The sequence below is a fragment of the Hippopotamus amphibius genome, chromosome 3 (assembly GCF_030028045.1).
Source record: "Hippopotamus amphibius kiboko isolate mHipAmp2 chromosome 3, mHipAmp2.hap2, whole genome shotgun sequence".
NCBI lineage: Eukaryota > Metazoa > Chordata > Mammalia > Artiodactyla > Hippopotamidae > Hippopotamus > Hippopotamus amphibius.
This window is the reverse complement of record NC_080188.1, coordinates 164,922,459-164,935,223: the sequence shown is the minus strand read 5'-3', so window position 1 is coordinate 164,935,223 and position 12,765 is coordinate 164,922,459. Positions and strand designations below refer to the sequence as shown.

Here is a 12,765-nt window from a genome sequence, read left to right as displayed (position 1 = left end):
TGTCTTCATTTAGATAAAATGCTCATATTTAACTGTTCATTATGTGACTGACAGAATTAATTCAACTTTGAAAGATGTACATATGGGATTTTATTGTTGAATTAATTTATAGCCTTATGTGCAAGTGGAAATGTTCAAATGTGGAATCTAAATTAAGATTCTAAGTTTTATCTAACACTTTCTTTGACCATAATAATATGAACAGACAAGCTCATTTATTCTTTATATTGTTATTTAGTGTTATGTGATTAATCTGAAACATTTGCTTTATTCAACAACAGTTTATTAAATACATAATGTAACCTGAACACTGAGAGAGAAGGAAAAGCCCCAGCCCTGAAAGTTCCTAGAGTGATGTTAATGTAAACATCAAGTAAAAAGGCAATTTTGTAGGATGGTGTGGACATATGTATGAATAACACATTAATAACACTCAGTGAGGGATTCAAACCTCAGAATGAAATAGTTACTTTTGTAAAAGACAACGTTAGTGATACCTTTACATAAAATACTAGCGTAGTAATAATAAAACACATTTTACTTCTATTTTTGTTTTTTGTTCTATCATTCCAGATATACTTCCTTATCTATAATATACAGCCACTGCCCTGAATTATCTGATATGCATTACCTCTCACTGAGCAAAACATTCCACCATTCAGTCCAGTCTCACTAAAACACCATTGTCATCCCATCATGCTCTATCAAAAATAAGCACACTCCCCTTTGCTTACCTATTCAAACATAAACCCTTCTGATTTTCTAAGATTTTAACCAAATGTTTAAAACCTGCACGCTACTGCTCTCCAGCGTGAATCATCCTTTCAAGGCTAAACCCATCTCTATGCTCTTTTCTTCTCTCCAGGGAGTCTACATTCTCCTATTTGTAATCTTACTCATTTTTAAAAATTCAGTTCAAGCTTCTTCTCCGTGAAGTCTTTCATATTCTATCTTTCTTGACACTGTAGGCCAGTATAAAGAAAAACATTCTGTGAGCAGCTTTTTACAGTTCCTTTTACATTCTTAACAATAACTTAATTTGAACAGCTATCATCCATTGTAGGTACTGTTAAACTATCCTTCTTTCTTGAAATTCCCTTTGGTTGCTAGGATACCATTTTCTCCTGGGTTTCTTCCTTCCTCTGTGATCAGTTCTGAGTATCATTTACAAGCTCACTTTCTGTCCATTTCTTAAATAATAATGTTGCAATAGTTTCTGTCTTTGAATCTTCCTCTCATTTTAGACTCACTTCTGAACCAATTTTATCCAATCATGAAAGATTCACAGATCTCTATTTCTAGCCTGTATCTCTATTCTAAGCTCTAGATATGAATATCCAGCTGCAGTCTAGACATCTCCACTTGAATGTCCTACAGGTATCTCAAGCTCAGCAGTTCGAAATGGGTGCAAATCATCATTCCTCACTCCCTCCCAACAAATCTGTTCATTCTGTTGTGTTCTATTGGAATGCCCAAAGATACACTATGTTGCCCAAATCAAAACCCTGCAGTCATCAATTCCTCCCTGTATGCCATACCATTCAATGGCTAAGTTCTATCACTCCTACTTTCTTGGTAATTCTTGAATATTTCCTTTTCCTCTTCATTTCCAGTGGCATGCTTTTGTTTGATCTATTGATTCACAATTGTTTATGCTCCCATGTTACCACACATTTACCTATTCTATTACTAAATTCTATAGGTATATTATAGCATAGCTCAATAATTGGTTATTTGTCTGTCTTATAAGTGGACCATTAGCTCCTTGAGGCTAGAAATTATATCTGTGCCCTCAGCATCTAGCACAATGCCTGGCAAAAAGTAGGTCCTTAATATATGTTTATTAAAAAATGATGACCACTGATGAAAGAATAAGTTAATAATGACTCTTTACCACAAAAATGATGTAAGGGAAAGAACTGAATGATCACCATGTAAAACACAGACAAAAGCAATGATAATAACAATAGTACTAAAAATATCATGTGCTTACTTTGTTGCTTACATCATCTTAGTCGAGTCAAACAAGATCTTCTGAACTAGGGACCATTTTTAAGGACACAATAATTCAAAAAGGTAGTAAAGAGCAGAGACAGAATTTGAATCCAAAAAGCATGACTGTAGAGCCTATGCTCTAGGCTAGACTGCTTGGGGATTTTAGATTTTTGCCATTTACTAAATAAAACATTCTATCAATGACAATTGCAACCTTAACAGTTGAGAAGCTACAGTGTATTAAAAACTCAGCCTAATTTTTTTTCCAAAATAATGTGACTATATAATATGACTTAAAATGTTAATATAATCCCACAAAAGCTAAGAAATACTATGTGCTTTTTTCCATAGGTCCTCCTGTTATCACTCTTGAGCCAGTAGAAACTATTATTAATGCTGGTGGCAAAGTCATCTTGAATTGTCAGGCAACTGGAGAGCCTCATCCAACCATTACATGGTCCCGTCAAGGGCACTCTATCCCCTGGGATGAGAGAATTAATGTGTTGTCCAACAACTCTTTATATATCGCTGCTGCTCAGAAAGAAGATACATCTGAGTATGAATGTGTTGCTCGAAACTTGATGGGTTCTGTCCTTGTCAGAGTGCCAGTCACAGTCCAAGGTGAGTGTGATATTTGTTCACCCTGGAATATTCATGTTAAACAGCACCTGGGGTGAACCAAATCATAAAAATCACTAAGCATCTCAGTCCAAGTCTCTTTCACCCTTAAGATACTTCTAGATTATAGGTATAGGATAAAAATTACATCACAAACTGAAGGGACTAAAACAATCAGATGAGAGCTGCAGAATACCAAGGTAATAATTCAAAATCCCAAACTGAATTTTGTATTCAAAACTAGGTTAAACTTATTCTCAAAAATCAGTGCATGTTTTTGCCTTAAAGAATGATTTATTTCCCAAAGGTAAACAGCATGTAAATTTCTTGGTTGCTAACTCTTTCAGCAGCCATGTCCAAATGAGTCAGGACTGGAGCTGGGAAGAAACTCTAGTTAACTGTTTGAAGTTATTCTCTCATGCTTAGGTTTCAATTTTACAGTAAGAAGGGCTTCCATAAGCAATTTCTCTGCCTTCATAGATTCAGCGCTAGACCCAGTACATATCTTAAATGAAATCTGACTTATAATTTTTTATTTACAAAAAACAGATACCAAGTACAATATTTTACTTGCAGTTCATGGTGGCTTTTCCCAGTGGTTGGCCTGGAGATCCTGCAGTGTTACCTGTGGAAAAGGCATCCAAAAGAGGAGTCGTCTGTGCAACAGCCCCTCTCCAGCCAACGGTGGGAGGCCTTGCCAGGGATCGGATTCAGAAACGCGAAGCTGTCAGCATAAGCTATGTCCAGGTACACCTCTTTACTCAGCGGACAGGCACGGGTTCAATAGATACTCACTCCTGTTCCCTCACTGTGGCTTGTCTCAGTATTAGTTCTTTCAATTGAAATATATCTGATGGTGTGATGTGCCACCTTTGGATAGTGGATGGAAACTGGTCAGAATGGAGCCCTTGGGAGGAATGCACAAGGAGCTGTGGACGCGGCAACCGAACCAGGACCAGAATTTGCAATAATCCATCAGCTCAACATGGTGGGCGGCCGTGTGAAGGGAATGCTGTGGAGATCATCATGTGCAACATTAGGCCCTGCCCAGGTGAGAATCCACCGATAAGCAAAACTTACATCTTTTTAACTCCTACAAAGGAGTGATAATTACCTTTCCTTTTCTTCTTTATTGTGAAAAAATGTTATGGCCTCAACCCATGAATATATGCAGTCTCTGTGTTCTTAATGCTGTCTAATGGGTGAACTTGTGGAGGTGTGACATTAGTCAGTGATAAGTCAAATACCTGGTTTAACTGAACCTGATAAAGGGCTCCAAACTGTGGTGTGTTTTTAATCATGTAGAATTCATCAAACTAATGGAATTTTACAGATAACAAGGACCTTAGATAGCAGCTCATCCAGCCATTCATTATCAGATGGGAAAAATGACGCTTAGAGAGGTGAAAGATGTGCCCAGAAACACACAGCTGGCAAGGAGTAAAATGATACTAGCTACCATTCACTAAATAGCTGTCATGTGCTAGAAAACACGTTCAGTACTTTATCTACATGTTGCTTTTGACTTTGTGAAACAACCCTACAACATAGGTATTTTAGGGTTTTGGGTAACTTTACCGTAAGAATCTTTGCTGCAAGTAGTTTTGCCACACAACTAAATTGGCCATAAGACAATTTTGCTGTGAAAATAATAAAAATAAAATAAAAGAGGGACATATATAAAAGGATATAATGAAAGATGAAAAATTAAAAACAAAATTTTTTTAAACATTTTCTTAAGGAAAATGAAATTACAGAAAATATTTGAAAAAATTTAAAATGTGTGTAGATTTCCGGTTATAGTTGTGTTGGGGTATATCTTGGAAAACAATGATACTTCCTTTCTCAAAGTTTATCATTAGGGATTCAGGATCTTATGTTGGACATAAATTCTTTTTGATATAAAAAAATCTGCTATAAGTCTTTTCAGATATCCCTGGAAATAAAATGAACAGACAAGGGATGCTGCTATTTCTTATCAATATATGTAACATATGTATCTAGTCATACGTATCTAGACTACGTTTAAATGTTCCATGCTCAGTCCTTATATTTCACCAAATCATCTAAGCCAGATTCCATCCCAAATACCAAAATTCTGTCTACATCATGTTCTCCACTATAAAAGAGCTAAAATTTTCACCATTTTCAAGAAACTCATCAGGAATCACGTAACCATTTCCTTTTGTTGGGATAAGAGGAGCTTGGTTCTTTTGCTTCCAACTTCTAATATTGTTTGATAAATTTGATAAAGACAGCATTAGAGAGCAACCTGTAGTATCTAAATTAGCTAAGAAATTGATAATTAATGCTCCTGAAGACTGTTAAGAATTACTAGCTGCCCCTTTGCCATAGCTAGGTATACTTTTGCTTTTGACAGGTAAGAGGGATGCTTGTGCTCACCAAAGGATTTGCAAACTGATATATTATCATCTAATAGAGTATGCAGTCTGGCTTTACACTCTCTTATTTCACACTTCTAGTAAGTTTTCTTATCACCCTATTTTCTATCCAGTCAACGTCCATAGTTATCATCTACTATTTTAAGACCCTCACATCTGCTTGTCACTGTATAGACCATTATGAGGCTTAAGATGTATATAATATAAAAATGGGAGCACTGAGTCAATGGAGAAGTGAAACTACTATCAACTGGTTGAAATCAATTGTCAGTTGATTTTATCAAAGTTATTTTATCTTTCACAGCAAAACTGCCTTATAACCAATTAGTTGGCGGCAAAACCGTTTCGGGCAAAGATTCTTACAGGAATATTCTGGGCCTAGAATATTAGAGCTCTTTCAGATTAAAGTGACAGAAATCAAACTTGAATACTAAGCTTACATAGATAATTCTACTTTCAGGTATGATTGAATCCAAGGATTTGGGTAATGTTTTTACTAGCATGTTTTCTATCTCTCATCTCTGCTTTCCCTTTCTTTGGTTTATTCTCCATTAAACTCTTTCCAGGTGGTGGGAAAAATGACTGCTGGCAGCTGGCTTACAGGGGTCTTATAATCTAAGGCCTCAGAGGAAAAAAGTGTCCCCCTCCCCCTCAGAATATGTAGGCCTCTGAGAAAAAAATCCTGCTTGATTTTGTTTGGGTCTCAGGCTCACCTCTGAACTCAGGGAATCCGGGAGAAGGATACTGCTTTGAGAGCCAGCTTGCGCTACTTGCCCACTGTGTATCAAGAGCGGCAGGGCTTCTTGTTTGACAGCCTCAAAGAAATCATATGGAATAGAAGAGTGACTGTTCATTTGTTAATTCATTCCTTTAATCATTCATTCATCCAACAGATATTTATTGAGCACCCGTTCTGTGTTCAAGGCATGGTCCTAATTGCTAGAATTAGAATGATAAACAGAGAATGTCATTCAGATGTTGATAAGTATACAGAACAAACTCAAAGAGTTGAAGTGATAGAGCATAGCTGGGAGAGATGTCTTAGCTGAGGTGGTCTGAAAAAGGGATTTGACAAGCAACAATGAGATAGTTACCCTCTGCATTGGGTATTGCACTCAATTATACAGTTCAGGAAACTAAAATCCAGAAAATATATGATAATTAATTCACTGAGGTTACATAACTACTAAAAGTGAATTAAGAATTTGAACCCAGGTCAATCTGATTCCCAAGCCTATTCACTTAGATCCTGGGTATCTTGATTCGCTGCTCAGAGCATCTATGGCATTACAAAAATTAAATATTATTTTAATCTTAAAAAATTAGAAAGCTAATTATAATAGCATAATATATCAAAGTAAAAGAACGAGAATTACCTGATTAGAGCAATCTGTACAGTTTGTCGGCTATGATATCTATATAATGAAAAGCTAAATGATATTTGTAAATGTCCTAAAACAAATGTCAGGGTTCTTTTTTCTCTTCATGTTGAGTAACTATTGGCTTATTGCTGTTTTGCTCACTGTTCTATTGGCTTACTGTTCTTTACACTTTCTTTGGTTATCTCCCAGGCCCGAAATTGATTGAATTTAGCTGTTATTTTGGCATATTGTCAGTGGTGTTCTGGATCCAGCCACTGCGAGTGTGTATCTCTTCCCACTGAGAGTTTAGTGCCATCACATTGGTAGGTAGATATTGGCCATAGTGGGAGTGTTTTGCACCACAAAAATTGCAGATGCTATAAATCAGAGTTTTCCTCCCTACTCCTAGAGAACTGGTTGTTAAATATTTATCAGCATACCACTGCAAAAGGGGCAAATAGCCTAAGATACTCTTTTTCATTCAGGGAGTATGTCATAATCTTAGAGACAGAAGAGATTTTCTTTTTATGCATTGTTGGATTTAACTTGCTAATATTTTGTTGATTTTTGTATCTATGTTCATGAGAGATACTGGCCTATACTCTCCTTTTCTTATAAAGTCTTTGTCCAGTTTTGGCATTAGGGTAATGCTGGCCTCATAAAATGAGTTAGGAAGTAGCCCCTATGCTTCTATCCTCTGAAAGAAAAGGTAGAGAATTGCTATAATTTCTTCTGTAAATGTTTGGTAAAATTCAGCAGTGAACCCATCTGGAACTGGTACTTTCTGTTATGGAAGATTATTAATTATTGGTTCAATTTCTTTACTATATAGGCCTATTCATATTGTCTACTTCTTCTTGTGTGATTTTTAGCAAAATTGTGTCTTTCACAATTTCATTTTTCAATTTCATGGTCCATTTCATCTAGGCTATCAAATTTGCAGACAAACAGTTGTTCAGAGTATTCCTTTTAACCCTTTTAGTATACATAAGCTCTGTAGAGATGCCCTCTCTCTCCCTCATTTCAGATATAAATAATTTGTATTCTCTCTCTCTTTTTCTTGGTTAGCCTAGCTAGAGGCTTATCGATTTTATTGATCTTTTCAAAGAACCAACTCTGGGCTTCATTGATTTTTAATCCATTGATTTCCTATTTTCAATTTCACAGATTTCTGCTCTAATTCTTACTATTTCTTTTCTTCTTCTTACTTTGAATTTAATTTGCTCTTCTTTTTCTAGTTTCCTAAGTTGGAAATATAATTTATTTTAGATCTTCTTTTCTAAAAATGCATTCAATGCTATGAATTTCCCTCTAAGAACTACTTTTGATGTATCCCACAACTTTTGATGTTATGTTTTCATTTTCACTTAATTCAAAAGTTTTAATATCTCTTGAAATTTCTTCTTTGATCTATATTTAGTAGTGTGTTGTTTAATTTCCACCTCTTTTGGGATTTTGCAGCTATCTTTCTGTTATTGATTTCTAGCTTGATTCCATTGTGGTCTGAGAGCTAACATTATATGATTTCTATTCTTTTAAATTTGTTAAAGTATATTTTATGGCTCAGAATGTGGTCTACCTTGGTGAATGTTCCATGTGAGCTTGAGAAGAATGTGTAGTCTGCTGTTGTTGGATGAAGTAGTCTATAGATGTCAACTATATCCAGTTGACCGATGGTGTTGTTGAGTTCAGTCATTTCCTTATTGATTTTCTGCCTCCTGGATCTGTCCATTTCTGATAGAGGAGTATTGGAGTTTCCATCTATGATGGTGGATTCACCCATTTCTCTTTGCAGTTCTGTTAGTTTTTGCCTCACATGGTTTGATGAGATTTTCCTTTAGTAAAAATTTATGCTTAAGCATGTCAAACTTATAGAAAAGTTGCAAGAATAGTACAAAGAACTTCTGTATACCCTTACCCAGATTCACCAATTGTGTCTATTTCATAAAACAAGAACATTCTCTTTCATGAACACAATTATCAAAATCGAGAAATGTAACATTAATACAATACTATTATAAATCGTATTATCTAATCCATAGTCCACATTCAGATTTTATTCATTGATCCAGTCATATATGCTTCATAACTTTTTTTCCCATTCCAAGATCCAGTCTAGGATCACACTTGCATTTATGGATCATGTCTCTTTAGTCCCTTTGGATTGGAATAATTCCTTAGTCACTTTTTATCTTTTACAGCCTTGCTGTATTTTAAGTGTACAGGCTACCCATTTTGTAAAAGTTTTCCATTTAGATGTGTCTGATACTTCATGATTAGATTCAGGTTTTCCATTTTGGCAGAGACATCACAGAAATGATTCTGTGTTCTCAGTGTGTCATATCAGATGGCATATGATATCAGAATTTGCCCCAAACTGGTGATGTTAACTTTGTTCACTTGTTTAAAGCAGTGTCTTCCACTGTGTAGTTACTATTTTTACCTTTGTAAATAGTAAGTATTTTGTAAGGAAACTTTAAGACTTCATAAACTTCTTGTTTCTTATCATCCTTTTACTTACTAGTTTTAGCATCTATGGTTTATTTTTGTTTTAAATTAGTTATTGCTATGATATTACAGAACATTTATTTCTAACTCCATCATATCTCCTACATCTATTACTGTTGGCTTTCTATTGTAAGAAAGAACTGTTCTTTCTCTTTCTCCTTTTTTTCAGTTATATCAGTAGGAACTCAAATATCACTTCATTCAGTGGTTTATAATGCATAATGTCATCATTTATCATGATGCACAAATTGTCCTAGATTTGGTTGGTGGAGATCCCTTGAGGCTAGCTTCAATATCCTCTTCACATGTCCCCATGATTCCATGAACACTTCTACTTTCTGGTACAAATTGATATTTTAGGCCTATCTTGTCCTCCCCCAGTTAGAAGATATTTCTAAACTGACAATCCCCCCTCTAAACAAGGTTGGTATCTTCTGGGGTGGGCCATCCTGCTGCCATTTGAGCCAGTCATAGAAAATATATAGTTACAGATTACTTAAAGAATGAGCTTTTTAAAAGTGTTATTCTGAAAACCATTGAGAACTTTGAAGAATAGCAGTACTAGCTCAGAGCTCTCACTTATGTAATACTGTGTGTCTTATACTGTTCCAGCACTTTTCACCTATCAATTCATTATTAATCATGCCTATCCTAATAAGGTAGGTTCTTTGTGTATCCACATATGGCAGATGATGAAACGAGGCACATAGAAGCGTAGAGATCCTAGACTACCTGTCTACGATCGTACAGCTAGTAAAGGCAGAGTGGTTATTCATGCCCAGGGCATCTACTCCAGAATCCCTGCTCATAAGTACCATGCTCTCCTACCTTTCCAGAATCAGAACTGCAACAGAGTGTAACAACCAGCTCTTCTATTATATTTTACTTTTCTTAATGTACTAATTCCTCCATAGCTGTTTTCTTTTTTTGTATGATTTAGATACCATGATGTTTTATGCCGTCTCTGGTTTCGTCTTTCTTCTTACTGTCATTCCATTCACATTTTTATGAAACATCACATCTTTTGAAACATTTCAACTCTACCACATTTTATGCCATGAAATTCAATTTTGTTAGGGTTTTCTGTATTGATTAATTAAAAAAATGCATGTAGCATAAGGCCTTATATTGTAAGAGATAAAGGCTTCTGTTAACCAACAGCCTTGAAAATAGAACATATTAAAATAATTGGAATGGCAGAATTTTGAAATCCCATAGTCTGTATATAGGAACTAGGAGCATCAGTAAACTGAATTAATAAAGAAGTAGTCTTGAGTAATATTTGCCATTTAATTAAAGGCTTTCTTCTTTCCTTTTATGTTTAATCAAATAATTTTTAGTGCAGATTCTTGTCAGCTGAAATAAATTTGTGCGACTGTATTTCCTATGTCTACAAAGTATAAGAATATGTATGTAGTGAATTCAACTAGGAAACAGTTAAATAAAAGCAAATTCAAGATGTTTTAAAATATTTTCTAAACAAAGCAACAAAATGATAATTCCATTCCTTATTTTTCAACTTATTCTTATAGTTAAAAGAATATTTAGACAAGACCTTAAGGCCCTATGGTTCATATCTTAGTTAAACCGGGTGACCACAACATCAAACTTTTTGAGCCCCACATCTAGAAAATACCCCTCGACAAAAGTATGACCTGATACTGACTTATACATAAGAGAAACCATTGTTTATTCTCAGCCCTTGCACCTGGTAGGAAACATAAGCTTGTTCCAGTCTTGTGGTCAGATGGTGTAATATGTTAGTTACCAAAAGGAAGTCCTTAATATAATTCCTTGGAAAGTACTGGTCAGTTTTTTCTGTTGTTTAGGAAGCAGGTGAGTGTGTTATTTAGAACTTTTAATTCATGAACATTATGTAATGGGGAAAATTTTTCAAAGAGTTACAACTGTGCAAATCATCCTGCTGTTGAAAGGTCCAAGTACCTTTTTAAACGTGAAGCTGAATCAGGCTTAAAGATGTGGCCTTGCAGTCTGAGGTCCAAGTTATCATTATAGAGACATTTGTATTATCTGTAACTGCATCTAGAATTGTCATTCTTAGCTTCTGGTCCCTTCCGCTTTCCCCAGAGCTTAGAGTACAAATTCTTAGCTAAGGTTTATAAGCTCAGATTTGATTTATGTATAGTAGTTTGATTAAATTTAATTTTAATAAAATAACCCCTCTGGATAATTTTAAGCATTTATTGTGACACTAGGTAGCCTTCTGAGTTTCCTGATAGACACTAATTTTCATGAAAATCTAACCAGGAGGGGAAAGGAAGAATATCATTTGTTATGCCTCCTTTGGTTCAATTTCAATCATTTTAGATTCTGGGCTAATTTAACTCATTACTGAGTTATTTATTTGTATAATTTTGTTTTTTAACAAACATGGTTCTATGACTTGAAACTCTGTCTCTTGGGATGTTCATAGTTCATGGAGCATGGAGTACTTGGCAGCCTTGGGGTACATGCAGCGTAAGTTGTGGGAAAGGTACCCAAACAAGAACAAGACTGTGCAATAACCCACCACCATCGTTTGATGGACCCTACTGTGATGGAGCAGAAACACAGATGCAAGTTTGCCATGAGAGACACTGTCCAGGTAAGATAAATACAATGTTAGTACCCTTAATAAATTAACACCTATCTCTGATCTAGGGAATATGTCAATAAGAATCAGTGTCAACAAGAACATCACTCAACCTATCAATGTCCAGGGTTTAATGTGATCATTTTTAAGTAGTAAGCACATATGTTTTTCTTTAACTCAGTTGACGGCAAGTGGGCCACTTGGGCCAGTTGGAGTGCCTGCACCGTGTCCTGTGGAGGAGGTGCCAGACAAAGAACAAGGGACTGCTCTGATCCTCTTCCCCAGTATGGAGGCTACAAATGTGAAGGGAGTGATGTGCAGAGTGACTTTTGCAATACTGACTCTTGTCCAAGTGAGTGTTGGAAACAGTGAGTCAACATTATACTTTCTTAAGTTTCATTATGGACTTAAATCTTTAAAGTTATAGTAGTTACTTGATTTGTCTACCTTTGGTTTAGGAGATCAAAATGCTGCATGGTTGCTGTTGTGCCCAATACCATAGATTCCACTGATTTATATGGGCAAGGCTTGTATCCTATTTCATGTGCTCTATAGGACCAGCTGCAGACTGCAAGGACTAGGGCACGCTTCCACGTTAACTGGTGATGATGTTGATTCTTTTATGGAGGCAAGCAGGTGGCTCTCTGCCTTAATTTAGTCACCAAGCTAGAATTTTAGACCTTAGCAGTATTTGAATCCTGAATGTTACAGCTTGACTCTTCAGAGACCTTTTCTCATTCCTATCCTCCAGCTCCTGGAAAACTCTGAGACCTAATAAATGTAGGTTAAATGGAATTGCACAGTCACTGGAATGTATACTGTTCTAGTCAAACCAACAACCAAACCACCTGCCTTTGGAAATTGCCTATTTATAGATGTGTGTGTTTCTTTTCAGTTCCTGGAGAGTCTTTCCATGCTTTTGGGATGAATGTCATTCTTTAGCACTTCTCCAATGGTTCTGTGTTGTAGCTCATGGTAACTGGAGTCCTTGGAGTGGCTGGGGAGTATGCAGCCGGACGTGTAATGGGGGACAGATGCGGCGGTATCGCACATGTGATAACCCTCGTCCCTCCAATGGAGGAAGAGCTTGTGGGGGCCCAGACTCCCAGATCCAGAGATGCAACACTGACATGTGTCCTGGTGAGCTTCCCGACTCCTGGCAGTAGAACAAATAAAGCATTTCATTTTGTGCTCTTTGTAGTAGCCCATCATTTTAGATCTTAAAATGAAAATTGTTATAGGCAGAGTTACCATAAGTGTAGATTTTAAAACCAATTTGTTAATACTG

General features: G+C 36.0%; 1 protein-coding gene across 1 annotated transcript in view; it reads left to right on the top strand.

Annotated features, from left to right (window-relative positions):
- The window catches only part of HMCN1 (hemicentin 1), a 460,484-nt gene that overhangs the window by 397,144 nt on the left and 50,575 nt on the right, over positions 1 to 12,765 (top strand). The window contains exons 87-92 of the mRNA XM_057725744.1: positions 2,347 to 2,616; positions 3,190 to 3,360; positions 3,494 to 3,664; positions 11,319 to 11,489; positions 11,659 to 11,829; positions 12,447 to 12,617. Of these exons, the coding sequence (XP_057581727.1) occupies positions 2,347 to 2,616; positions 3,190 to 3,360; positions 3,494 to 3,664; positions 11,319 to 11,489; positions 11,659 to 11,829; positions 12,447 to 12,617 (1,125 nt within the window). The remainder of the gene's footprint in view (positions 1 to 2,346; positions 2,617 to 3,189; positions 3,361 to 3,493; positions 3,665 to 11,318; positions 11,490 to 11,658; positions 11,830 to 12,446; positions 12,618 to 12,765) is intronic.